The 10,864-nt window shown below is 36.9% G+C and overlaps 1 protein-coding gene across 1 annotated transcript; it reads left to right on the top strand.

The window, feature by feature from the left end:
* Positions 1-4,713: 4,713 nt before the first annotated feature.
* Positions 4,714-10,471, top strand: LOC109212582 (polyadenylate-binding protein RBP47-like). The gene is made up of 6 exons (XM_019376231.1): positions 4,714-5,287; positions 7,099-7,579; positions 8,515-8,579; positions 8,655-8,785; positions 8,876-8,972; positions 9,751-10,471. Exons 1-6 carry the CDS (start codon positions 4,862-4,864, stop codon positions 9,919-9,921), a joined length of 1,371 nt encoding a protein of 456 aa, XP_019231776.1. The 5' UTR covers positions 4,714-4,861; the 3' UTR covers positions 9,922-10,471.
* Positions 10,472-10,864: the final 393 nt, after the last annotated feature.

Genomic DNA, 10,864 nt, shown 5'->3' with positions numbered 1-10,864 from the left:
AACCTGCTGGCTATTTTGGCTTAAGGTATTGAGTGAAATTTGTTGATTTTTGGAAAAGAAATAACTGAGTGAATGTGTGTGTTGAGAGTGTTCTTTAATGTTGGAAGAGAACAAACATAGTCATTTAAGTAGGAAGGTGGATTATGTGTCTTGGTAGATTTTCTAGGTTCTGGTAATATAGTAGGTGGATCAGGCACATAGTTGGTGGGAGTGTCCAGGTCACCTGTTGTAGGTGACTCATATGCAGGTGCAGGAGGTATGTTTTGTGATGTAGTATGTACATCATGATCAACAGATATAGGGGAACTAGTGATAGAGTTGCGTGTGTGATTCCTATCCTGCAGCTGACAATTATCCAAAGTATTAGTTTGATCACAACCATCTTCAAAATTGGCCTGATTTAGTGCACAACTTGGACTGGAAATTATCAATTGTAAAACAGAAGGAAAAGTGGAATGACTAGGAGAAATAGCAAATTGAAAAATATGTTCATGGAACTGTCATCTCTAGAAATGTGTATCCTTTTACTAGACAGATCAAGTACCTTGTAACCTTTTGATCCAAAGGGTATCCTACAAATATATATGGGCTAGCTCTTGGTTCAAATTTGTCTTTGTGGGTTTTAAGAGTAGTAGGATAGCATAGACAGCCAAAGCTCCTCAAATAAAAATATGTACGTTTCCTTTTGTAGAGGATTTCAAATGGACACTTGTTATTCAGAACTGTAGAAGGGAGTCTATTTATCAAATATGTTGCAGTTAGGATGCACTCTCCCCAATACCTCAGAGGTAATTTTGACTGGTACAGTAAGGCTCTTGTTGTCTCTAAAAGATATTTATGTTTTCTTTCAACCACACCATTTTGTTGTGTTGTATAAGGGCAGGTTCTTTGGTGGATAATCTCTTTAGTTTGGTAAAAGGTTAGGGCTTCATTGCTGGTGAATTCTAGTCCATTATTAGACCTAATGGTCTTGATTGATACTTGGAACTGGTTTTCAACCATGCAAACAAAAGCTTTGATAGTTTCTAGTCATTGCTTTTGCAGCTCAATAACTGTGTCCAAGTGGATCTGCTACAGTCATCCACTATGGTCAAAATATACTTGTAATTATCATGTGTAGCAAGGTGGTAAGGGCCCCAAAGGTCTATGCAATAGATCAAAATTTTGGGTAGAAGATATGGTTCTTTGTGGAAAGGGAAGTCTGCCCTGTCTAGCCATGGGACAGACTGAACAACTAAATTTTCACAAAAGGTACATGGCCCAATCTGTTATGCCATAAGTAATCAACATAGCTTTCATGATTTGAGACAGACAAGGAAGTATTATTATTAGAACAAACTCTTTTATTATCTGAATGGTAGGTATTTACAATAGGAAGTGAAGGTGATTTAAGAGCTTGTACAACATCCACTAACACAGACTCTTTTATTGTTTGACTGGCAGCTATCTATAATTGGAAATGAAAGTGATGAATTAGTCTGCACAATTCTAGCATCATGACATGAATTAGAACTACCACAACTGAGAGAAGAGGTTGAACTGACTGATTGTCATTTTGAGCAGAGGAAATACAGACCATTCCTTGCTCTACCAATCTCCAGAGGCCTCTTCATTGAAGGGGCCTGCAATACACATGTGTAGGCAGAAAAATTAACAATGGATTTGAGTTGTAATGTTAATGAATGAATGGAAATGAGATTGAACTTGAAACTAGGAACAAAAAATACCCTGTATAAGGTCATCCTTGGACTAAGTACTACATCACCTATCTCTGTCACTTTAACCCTGTAACCATTTGGGAGAGTAACTAAAAATAGGTATGGTAAGGTTCTAGTGCTAGTGAATAAATCTTTGTTGTAGGACATGTGGTTTGAGGCACCAGAATCTAATATTCAAAAATTAGCAGGTAAGTGGGAACATTTATATGAATGATCACCAATGATTTCATCATAAGTACAGCAAGCAAGTATACCTGCAAAGTTTACAGCTCCACTTGTGATGTTGTTTGAGGTCTCAGCTATAGTTCCAATGTAAAGTTTTCCCAATAGGCTGAGCAACTGATTGTACTGTTCTTTGGTCAGGTTTCGCGCATTCTGGTTCTGATTCTGTCCTCTATTATCAGCTACATCAAGCTCTCCAGGCAGAAATTCTTGAGATCCTCCATGGACATTTGCTGCAGATGTTATATTCCTGCTTCTTGTGAACTTGAAGTTCTGTGGGAAACCATGTAGCTTGTAATATTTCTCTTTAGTGTGGCCTGACTTTTTGCAATAGTCACAAAACAAACGTGGACCTCTATTCCCTGATCTGTAGGAATTGTTTCCTACATTGTTTGTCACCTGATTATAATTTGTTCTAAAACCACTGTTTGTTTGTCCATGAACATTCAATGAGGCAAATTCCAAGCTTAGCTGACTGTGTGGCCTAACCTCACGTTGTTTTTCCTCCTGAATTAGAATAGAAAATGCTTGTGCTATCGTGGGCAGTGAGTTCATCATCAGAATACTTCCTCTCACTACAGTATATACCTCGTTCAAGCCCATCAAAACTTGAATGAGTCTCCTATCTTGCTCCGCCTTGTGCATATTTGCATTTGCTCCACAGGTGTGCTGGCAATTGCACTGAGTATTCGCATTCAACGTGTGCAATTCTTCCCAAAGCTTCTTCATCTTTGTGTAATAGCCAGTAATGTCCAATGAGCCATGAGTTATCCTTTTGAAGTTGATACATCTTAACTCCGTTGGTCTGGTCATATCTATCCGCCAATTCTTGCCAAAGTTCCTTCGCATTATTTACATACTGTAAGCTATCCGTTATGTCCTTCGAAAGTGAGTTCAAAATCCATGAGGTGACCATATCGTCACACCTTTCCCGCTGTCCATAATTCGCAGAATCAGCATTAGACTTTCTACATTTACCATTGATAAATCCTATTTTATTCTTCACAGAGAAGGCTCGCAGAACTCCTCTTCTCCAGGATCTATATCCTATTCCATCAAAAGGTATTGGTACCAAGGTTGATCCAGCATTTCCTGATGGATGAATGTATAGAGGATTAGTCGAATCAATGACCTCTCTCACCAAGTTTGGCACCTTAGTGACTAGGTCAGCGATATCATCTTCTCCGGCCATGATTTGAAGAATCGAAAGAGGAAGATGAGATTATACTTTAAAGAAGATCGGTGATTGAGTCGAAACAAATAATTGACGCAAAAGCAGAAGATTGATTTCCAGATTTTGGGAAACCCTAGATTTGATTGAGTCGGTGAAATCGCCTGAAATTGTGAAATTGATACGCGATTTGAGTTAGGATTGAAGTGGAAAAACATAGCTGAGCTCTAATACCATGTTAAGTTCTGAGATTGTGAGGAGTGGACTCCATTAGAGAGAAAGCTCGAGCTGGAGCAACCAGCTCATGGGAGGAACATTCTGGATATTTGAGAGAGAACGTAGAGAATGCAGAAGTGATTTCATTTACTATAGTGATTACATTATATACACACGTATGAAGAGTTCTGACAGCTAGTGACAACTCATCAATACCTAACCAACTAACAACTACCATTAACTAACCAACAAGCTAACTAACTGACTGTTTAAGCTAATTAACAAAATTCTAAGACTATCAGTGTGTACATAAATATGCTCAGTCAATCTTAACACACCATTGGTTGGCCATTCCTAATTGTAGTTAGTAAAATTTTAAAATCCGAAAAGTCAAACATATTCTTTCTTTACTTTATAACTCTTGAAATTAAATTACTTTGTGTGGTTCACGTACCAAGTGTAAGTAAGCATTTTTCAATTTGGAAAAGAAAAAGCTTATAGATTTTTCTATTTGGAGTGTTAGTTATTAAAGAGAGCTATTGAATGTGAATGTGCATTATATCATTAATAATTCTTCTATACCTTTTTAGGAGAGTAAGAGAATTCTAAGCATATCTTATAAATTTTAGTTGACTAAAATCATTCAAATCTATTGATTTATCTCCTTAGATTTTATCAAGAAATCAATAATAATTAATGCTCTCAGAAGACATGGATTGAAATTCAACGATCAATCCAATGGCCCATTTAATTAATGCAGTATTTTATGCTAGATAGATTGATGCATAAATAATTATTATTATCCACTATATAGATAATAACCCTTTCATTAATATCTGTAAAACAAACAATAATAACAACAACAAAAAATTTATTGTAATTTCTCAAGTCAGGTATGAAAAAAGTAGCGTGAATACATATCTTACCCGTATTCTGTTAATTTAAACAATTGTAAAAAAAAAAAAGTGTTACGTAGTATTTATTTATATGAATAAATTAAAAAGTGAAATAGTAGTAGTGTGGCACTACTTACCAAAAGACTGTCAAATCCAACAATATTCCTACAAGTACTATAAATAGCAATCATAATTCTCTTGTCATATCTATCACTGTAAAATCGATCAGAGGTAAATCAGTAACTGTAAAATCCTAAAGAGGTTAAAAAAGACAAAAAAGATGATAACCCAAAACTGGTGGCCGACCAAATTTATACGAACTGGGTAAAGATTTAGTAAGCAACTATTCAGTTCGTATATATCCAAAACATTCTGAAATCAACGGTAGATATTAAATGACCACCGTTTAATCCAACGGCTGATAATTCATACAGGGCTTCACTGAACCCGTCATCCTCCCCCATAAATCTTCTCTTTCTTTTAGCCTCCATCCTCTTTTTTTCTCTCTCAGATTCACCTATACTTACACACTCTATATCTCTATATTTTTATAGGATTATTTTTATTATTATTATATAAATAAAAAGTGTGTATTTTTACGTGTGTTTTGTTTACTCTAGGGTTTGTTTGAGGTAAAGATGCAGAAGAATAACGGTACTGAATCTCAAGAAAATAAACAACAACCGCCGCCGCAGCCGTCACAGCCTACGGCGTCACAGCCACAACAGCAGGGGGTGAGTGGGGGAACGGTTGTACCAGTGGCGGCGGCGCAACAGCAGCCTTGGGTAGCGATGCAGTACCCGGCGGCGGCGATGGTAATGCAGCATCCAATGATGCCGGCCCCACATTATCCGCCACACTACATGCCGTATCATCCACACCACCACCACCATCTCCTCCACCATCACCCGCCGCCGCCTCACTCGCCGTCGCCACACCAGCAGCAAGGTGGAGGAGGATCTAATAATAATAATAACAATGAGAACCGAACGATCTGGGTCGGTGACCTTCTTAATTGGATGGATGAGGATTATCTACGTAACTGCTTTGCTTCCACTAACGAGGTTGTTCTTTTTTATTTTTTCTTCTTTCATAAAGATGCTTATTTATATGGTACTCTGTTTTTTTCAACACGTAATTCATGTTTTTTCTAAATGAATCTTGGGTGTTATGTTTTCGTTGATTAATTACAGTTGCCAAATGTGAATCTAGACTTATTTAATTAATGAATATATCGAATATTTTGCTAGCTAGCTAGCCGCCGTCACTCGGTTTTAATGTAAAATTTGCGCCTTTTGTTAATTAATTGTACATGTTTTAAATTAGTGGCAGACGTGTTGATATTTTGGAGTAGATAGTTTGCATGCTTATTAGTCCATGCTTTAGTGATTATGTTATCTTCCTTATTAATTAGGGTATAAATTGCAGATTTATCAAAGTTCATATAGTCTTGCCTGCATGTTATCTAGAGAACATATTTAAGGATAAATTACAGATTGCATTAAAAAATGGGGTAATTAAGGTAATTATATTATTTTTTCTAGTAATTCTAATTTTAGCATATCATTGCTAATAAAGGAGCCTACCGGAAACAGTCTCTCTGCCTTCCCAGGTAGAGGTAAGGTTTAATCATTGAGTATGTTGTTGTTGTTGTTGTTGTTGTTGTCGCCAATAAAGGAGACAATGCATGTTGATTTGAGTCAAGAACTCAAGTTGGCAGCTTCTCTATGACTGCAGGAGGTTAGCTTTGGGATTATTATAAAAAGCTTATGTTCAAGGTTGAAATTTTTGCTACTGAATCCAAATTTTAGGATGCAGAAAGCTGTCAGCACTCTAAATTTCCTCTTGTTGAAAATTGATGCTTCCGAAGTTACTACAGGATATACACTTAATTTTTTGGTCCATATGGATTCATCATGTAAATCTGTATATAACCTCTCTGATCTGGTTAACATTAATGTTGTTTGAGAGAGCTAGACAATAATGCAGATAGCCAGAAAGTACAAGTTTAACATTGTAATGTCTAAGGTTTCTAGGTAAGGTAGTTGGAAATTTCATGTTATAAAATTTTATTTTCATTTTTAATTTGAAGTTTCGAACTTTGGTGTGTCAAAGCTTATCTAAACTCTCTTATTTATGTAAGCTGGAATTTTCTTAAAAAGACGTGGAGTTATGAGAAGATTATAATATAATCTTCCTTGAACAATTGGGTTGTTTTCAGAAACTCGGTCTTGCTGGAGTATAATAATCTTAACTATGTAGTACGTATTAAATTTCCAAGTTCAGCTGTTAATGTCTCTTCAATAAGCAAGTTTAGTGAGGAGATAAATAAAAGCATAAGAAATTTTTGTTGAAATGTCTTTTTTTTCTTCGTTGTTGCCTTTTCGATATGTGTTGCAAAATTTGGATGACAACCATTAAAAATGCTAATTGTATGTAACTATGATGCTATTGAGAACCTTCTGAGAAAGCACCTCCACCTGTCATTCTTTTGCTCATAAGGCTACTCTATACTGAGAACACAGCACACAATAAAGGTTTTTGTCCATGTAATGAACAGGACAAATCATGCATCCAAGTTAGTGAACACTGACTCACTCTGGTGTTAAAATTGAATATCAAGAAGATACTACTTAAGTAATAACAGCACATAGATTCCTGGTAGCAGTTTAAGATATATTTATACCTGAAACAGCATCAGCAACTCTTGCATGAAGATGAAAACCATTTCTAATTTTATAATGTATTTGGAGATCAAGTATTGTGCCTGGCTCAAGCCAAACTTGACTCTGCCGTATGGGAAAAAAAAGGAACAAACTGAAAGTCTTTAACCACATGATTTTCTTGTCAACTGATATGGCTCTTGTTTGTGCAGGTTGCCTCTATCAAGGTAATTCGCAATAAACAGACTGGTTTCTCTGAAGGATATGGTTTTGTGGAATTCTTCACACACGCGGCTGCAGAGAAAGTTCTGCAGACATATTCTTGCATGACAATGCCTAATGTGGATCAACCTTTCCGTCTGAATTGGGCTACATTCAGCATGGGTGACAAGCGAGCAAACAACGGTTCTGATCTTTCCATCTTTGTAGGAGATTTAGCTGCAGATGTTACTGATACCTTGCTGCATGAAACTTTTGCGACAAAATATCCTTCTGTTAAAGCTGCTAAAGTCGTCTTCGATGCCAACACTGGTCGTTCAAAAGGATATGGTTTTGTAAGGTTTGGAGATGATAATGAGAGGTCTCAAGCTATGACTGAAATGAATGGCGTGTATTGTTCAAGCAGGCCCATGCGAATTGGTGCAGCCACACCACGGAAATCATCAGGATACCAACAGCAATATTCTTCTCAAGGTAATGACCGATGTAGTTTTAGATATCTTTGCTGGCAAAAGTTGTTGATATTCTCTCAAGTTTCTTTTATTTCTGAACAATAAACAGTCACACCGTTGTGAAGGAAAGAAAAACGAGTTGCCTAGTTACATCTTACAGCTGTTTTACCCGTAAAAAGGGTGATAAGGAACTTTGTTCTTACACATTTTCCTTTCACGAATGCTGTGAAGTCAAAAGTTAGTTCTTTCTTCTTTTAATTTTCTAATTTAGTCACTTCAAAAGAGTGTCACTGAATTTGGTTCCTTTAATCAACTTCCTGCCTTGTCTTTGATATTTGTATACTCTTTCAGAGTGATGATTTGGACATAAAAGTGCCTAGCAATTTCGTTCTTCAAAGTCAACCTTGAAGCATGCATGTTTTTCTACATTCTACATGGTTTAGCCAACAAAATTTAATTCTTGAAGAAGAGATAAAAGAGACGAACTCCTTTCTCACTCCAATTAGCAAGAAACACGCGCTTCTTTCTTGAGGTTGTGTTTGTAACTGTCATCTTTGATTGTAACGGTCATCTTTAGGTGAAATTTTCACGATAAAAGTGATTGCTTTAGTTGGTGGCAGTATGTATCAGGTTGTTATTTGGCACGTAAAAATGAAAGCATGAATGAGATTTCTTATAACTTGATAAGTCATTTGTATTTTCTAGAGCAGGAAAGTAAATTAATGTGCTCCCTTCCTTATTAATACATTAGGTTGTGTTTCCAATTTCACTTCATCTGCAGTTTTCCATAAGTTGCAGGTTGTTGGTTGTTTTTTCTTTTGCTGTTTTGTCGTAATTATAGTGTAAACTTTCAGATCATGGTTCGTTACTTTCACCAAACAATGACTGTGGATGTTGTGGTAGTCATGTTGATGGTTCTTATGGTATTTAATACTTGCGTCTAACTGCATTTGATAGGTGGATACTCCAACGGTGGACCAGCTCAAGGATCACAACCTGATGCAGATTCTACAAATACAACAGTTTGTTAACTAGTCATTCTTTTTTCTTTCTTCTTTTTTAATTTCTAGTCCCTTTGCTAATCAATATTATCATAGATTTTTGTTGGAGGTCTAGACCCCAATGTCAGTGATGAAGATCTTAGACAGCCTTTCGCACAGTACGGTGAAATAGTTTCTGTAAAAATACCAGTTGGGAAAGGGTGTGGGTTTGTGCAATTCGCGAACAGGTAGCTTGTTGGTTTTGAGTTTTCTCTTCGTTAGGTATCTTATTAGAGAGTACATGGTCAGTAACAAATCTCCATAATCTGTTATGCCAGGAATGATGCAGAGGAAGCCTTACAGAAGCTGAACGGAACTGCTATTGGCAAACAAACAGTGCGACTTTCTTGGGGACGAAACCCCGCAAATAAACAGGTATTCTTTCTTTCGTCACCTCTTTATCTCTTCTCTGTTGCTTCTTTGAAGTTTTTGTCTTTGGATAAAGTAGAATCTCCAAGACAGCCGAGCAAATGCTTAGGACAAGTCATGAATGCAGTTACTAGCACCTGCATGTCTCATAGTTACTCTATTATCCAGCATTTGCTTGACTTGAACTCCTCCTAGTTATGCTTGTCGGTAGAAGTGGGAATATCTATTATTCAGTAAGGTTATCAAAATTTTAATTACTGTTCCCTCTCCGTCTTCTGAGAGGCTTTTGATATGTGTGACCTCTGATAAATCGTCTGCAACCAAATAAGGTGCTTTGCACCGGATTCTTTTTGTTGCATGACCTCTTTGTCTCCGCTCTGTTGCTTCTTTGATTTGATGTCTGGAGAACAAAAGAATCTCCAGGACAGATGAACTAATGCTTAGAACTTGTTGTTACCAGTGGCTAGCATCTGTATCTCTCATAGTTATTCTAGTGTCCAACATTTGCTTGACTTAAGTTATGCTTGTTGGTAGAAGTGGGACTATCTATTATCATATTGCATACGGTATTGAGAAAGCACTAGGGTGTTGAAATAATATATTGTTGATCATATGCAGTAAGGTTATCAATTTTCTTGCTTCCCCCCTTCCTCTGAGGGTGGCGGGAGGCTATTGATATGTAATCTCTGACATATTGCACCTATTAAGATGTTATGCACCAGATTCTTTAACATGTCTCTATCTTTGATTGTATTACTCAATCTCCACCTATGGAATATTGCAGTCAAGAGGTGATTTTGGAAACCAGTGGACTGGGACATACTATGGGGGACATTTTTATGATGGATATGGGTATGCATTCCCACCACAGCATGACCCAGGGATGTACGCTGCAGCTGCCGCCGCCTATGGGGCTTATCCGATGTACGGGACTCACCAGCAACAAGTAAGCTGAAAGTCTGCACCTGAGTTCCTCTGCTTGAATGGTGAATGTGCTCAATCTCTTTGTTTCAAGCAAGGAATGTGGAATTTAATGATTCCCTCCAAATGAGGAGTGGAACTGAATTTTGACTTGATGTGTTAGTCTCCTAGGGATTCTATTAAACATTAATTTAGAAGTTTGGACTTAGACATGAAACTTCTTGAATGGAATAAATGATCTTACAGTGGTATGTTCTGTACTTCAAAAAGCTAAATGGTGCTTGCATCGTACAGGGAAGACCATTGTACTTGATGGTGGCGAATTCAGGATTTAGACGTTTAGTGGTGGCAAATTCTAGATAGTGTTTTGAGTTCGGAGTTGAAAGTATGGATAATAAAAGAGTAGTTAGTTGAATGTACGGACACTAAAGTGTATATCAACTCTATACACACGTCTTACGTCTATGTATAGTAATTTGAGCCAAACGTCGCAGGTTCTATGGATAAAACCTGATGGGGAAGACATGATTGGTATGAAATAATTTGATAAGAGATGAATAATACTCCTATTGTTGCCCTGTTTTTATTATGGGAAGTATATTAATTGTTGTCTTCAACCAACATTACTTATTAAATGCTTGATCTGCGCACATGTTAACAAGAGAGGACATCTTATTGTCTTCAACCTATTTGCTGTAAGGATATAATTTCACTCAGCGATATTCTTCACATAGTTTCAGAAATCAAATCTCACGGATGAGCTCCTCTTTTTTCATTTTTCCAGTGACTTACGTTACTAAAAAGCAAATAAAAATGAACTCAGAACAGAAGTGGAATTAGCACAATATACTGTCCGGATGACCACCTACGCTTGTGGTGGAGTGCAAGTATTCATTTATTCTTAATTAGAGTTTTCAGATTTTTCTAGGAACGGAGTCGCTTAACTAGGGAGTGTTTTACCCCAAAGTAGGGATGTA

This window comes from Nicotiana attenuata, unplaced genomic scaffold, assembly GCF_001879085.1.
Source record: "Nicotiana attenuata strain UT unplaced genomic scaffold, NIATTr2, whole genome shotgun sequence".
Lineage (NCBI taxonomy): Eukaryota > Viridiplantae > Streptophyta > Magnoliopsida > Solanales > Solanaceae > Nicotiana > Nicotiana attenuata.
Note: the sequence above shows the minus strand (reverse complement) of the source record. Positions and strands in the feature narration are given on the sequence as shown.

Bases quoted from the DNA above. Each gene is read 5' to 3' on its own strand.
- LOC109212582 (XM_019376231.1), top strand. From the start codon at position 4,862: ATGCAGAAGAATAACGGTACTGAATCTCAAGAAAATAAACAACAACCG. The intron at 8,786-8,875 runs GTAGCTTGTTGG...CTGTTATGCCAG, and splicing joins TTTGTGCAATTCGCGAACAG to GAATGATGCAGAGGAAGCCT. The intron at 8,973-9,750 runs GTATTCTTTCTT...GGAATATTGCAG, and splicing joins GAAACCCCGCAAATAAACAG to TCAAGAGGTGATTTTGGAAA.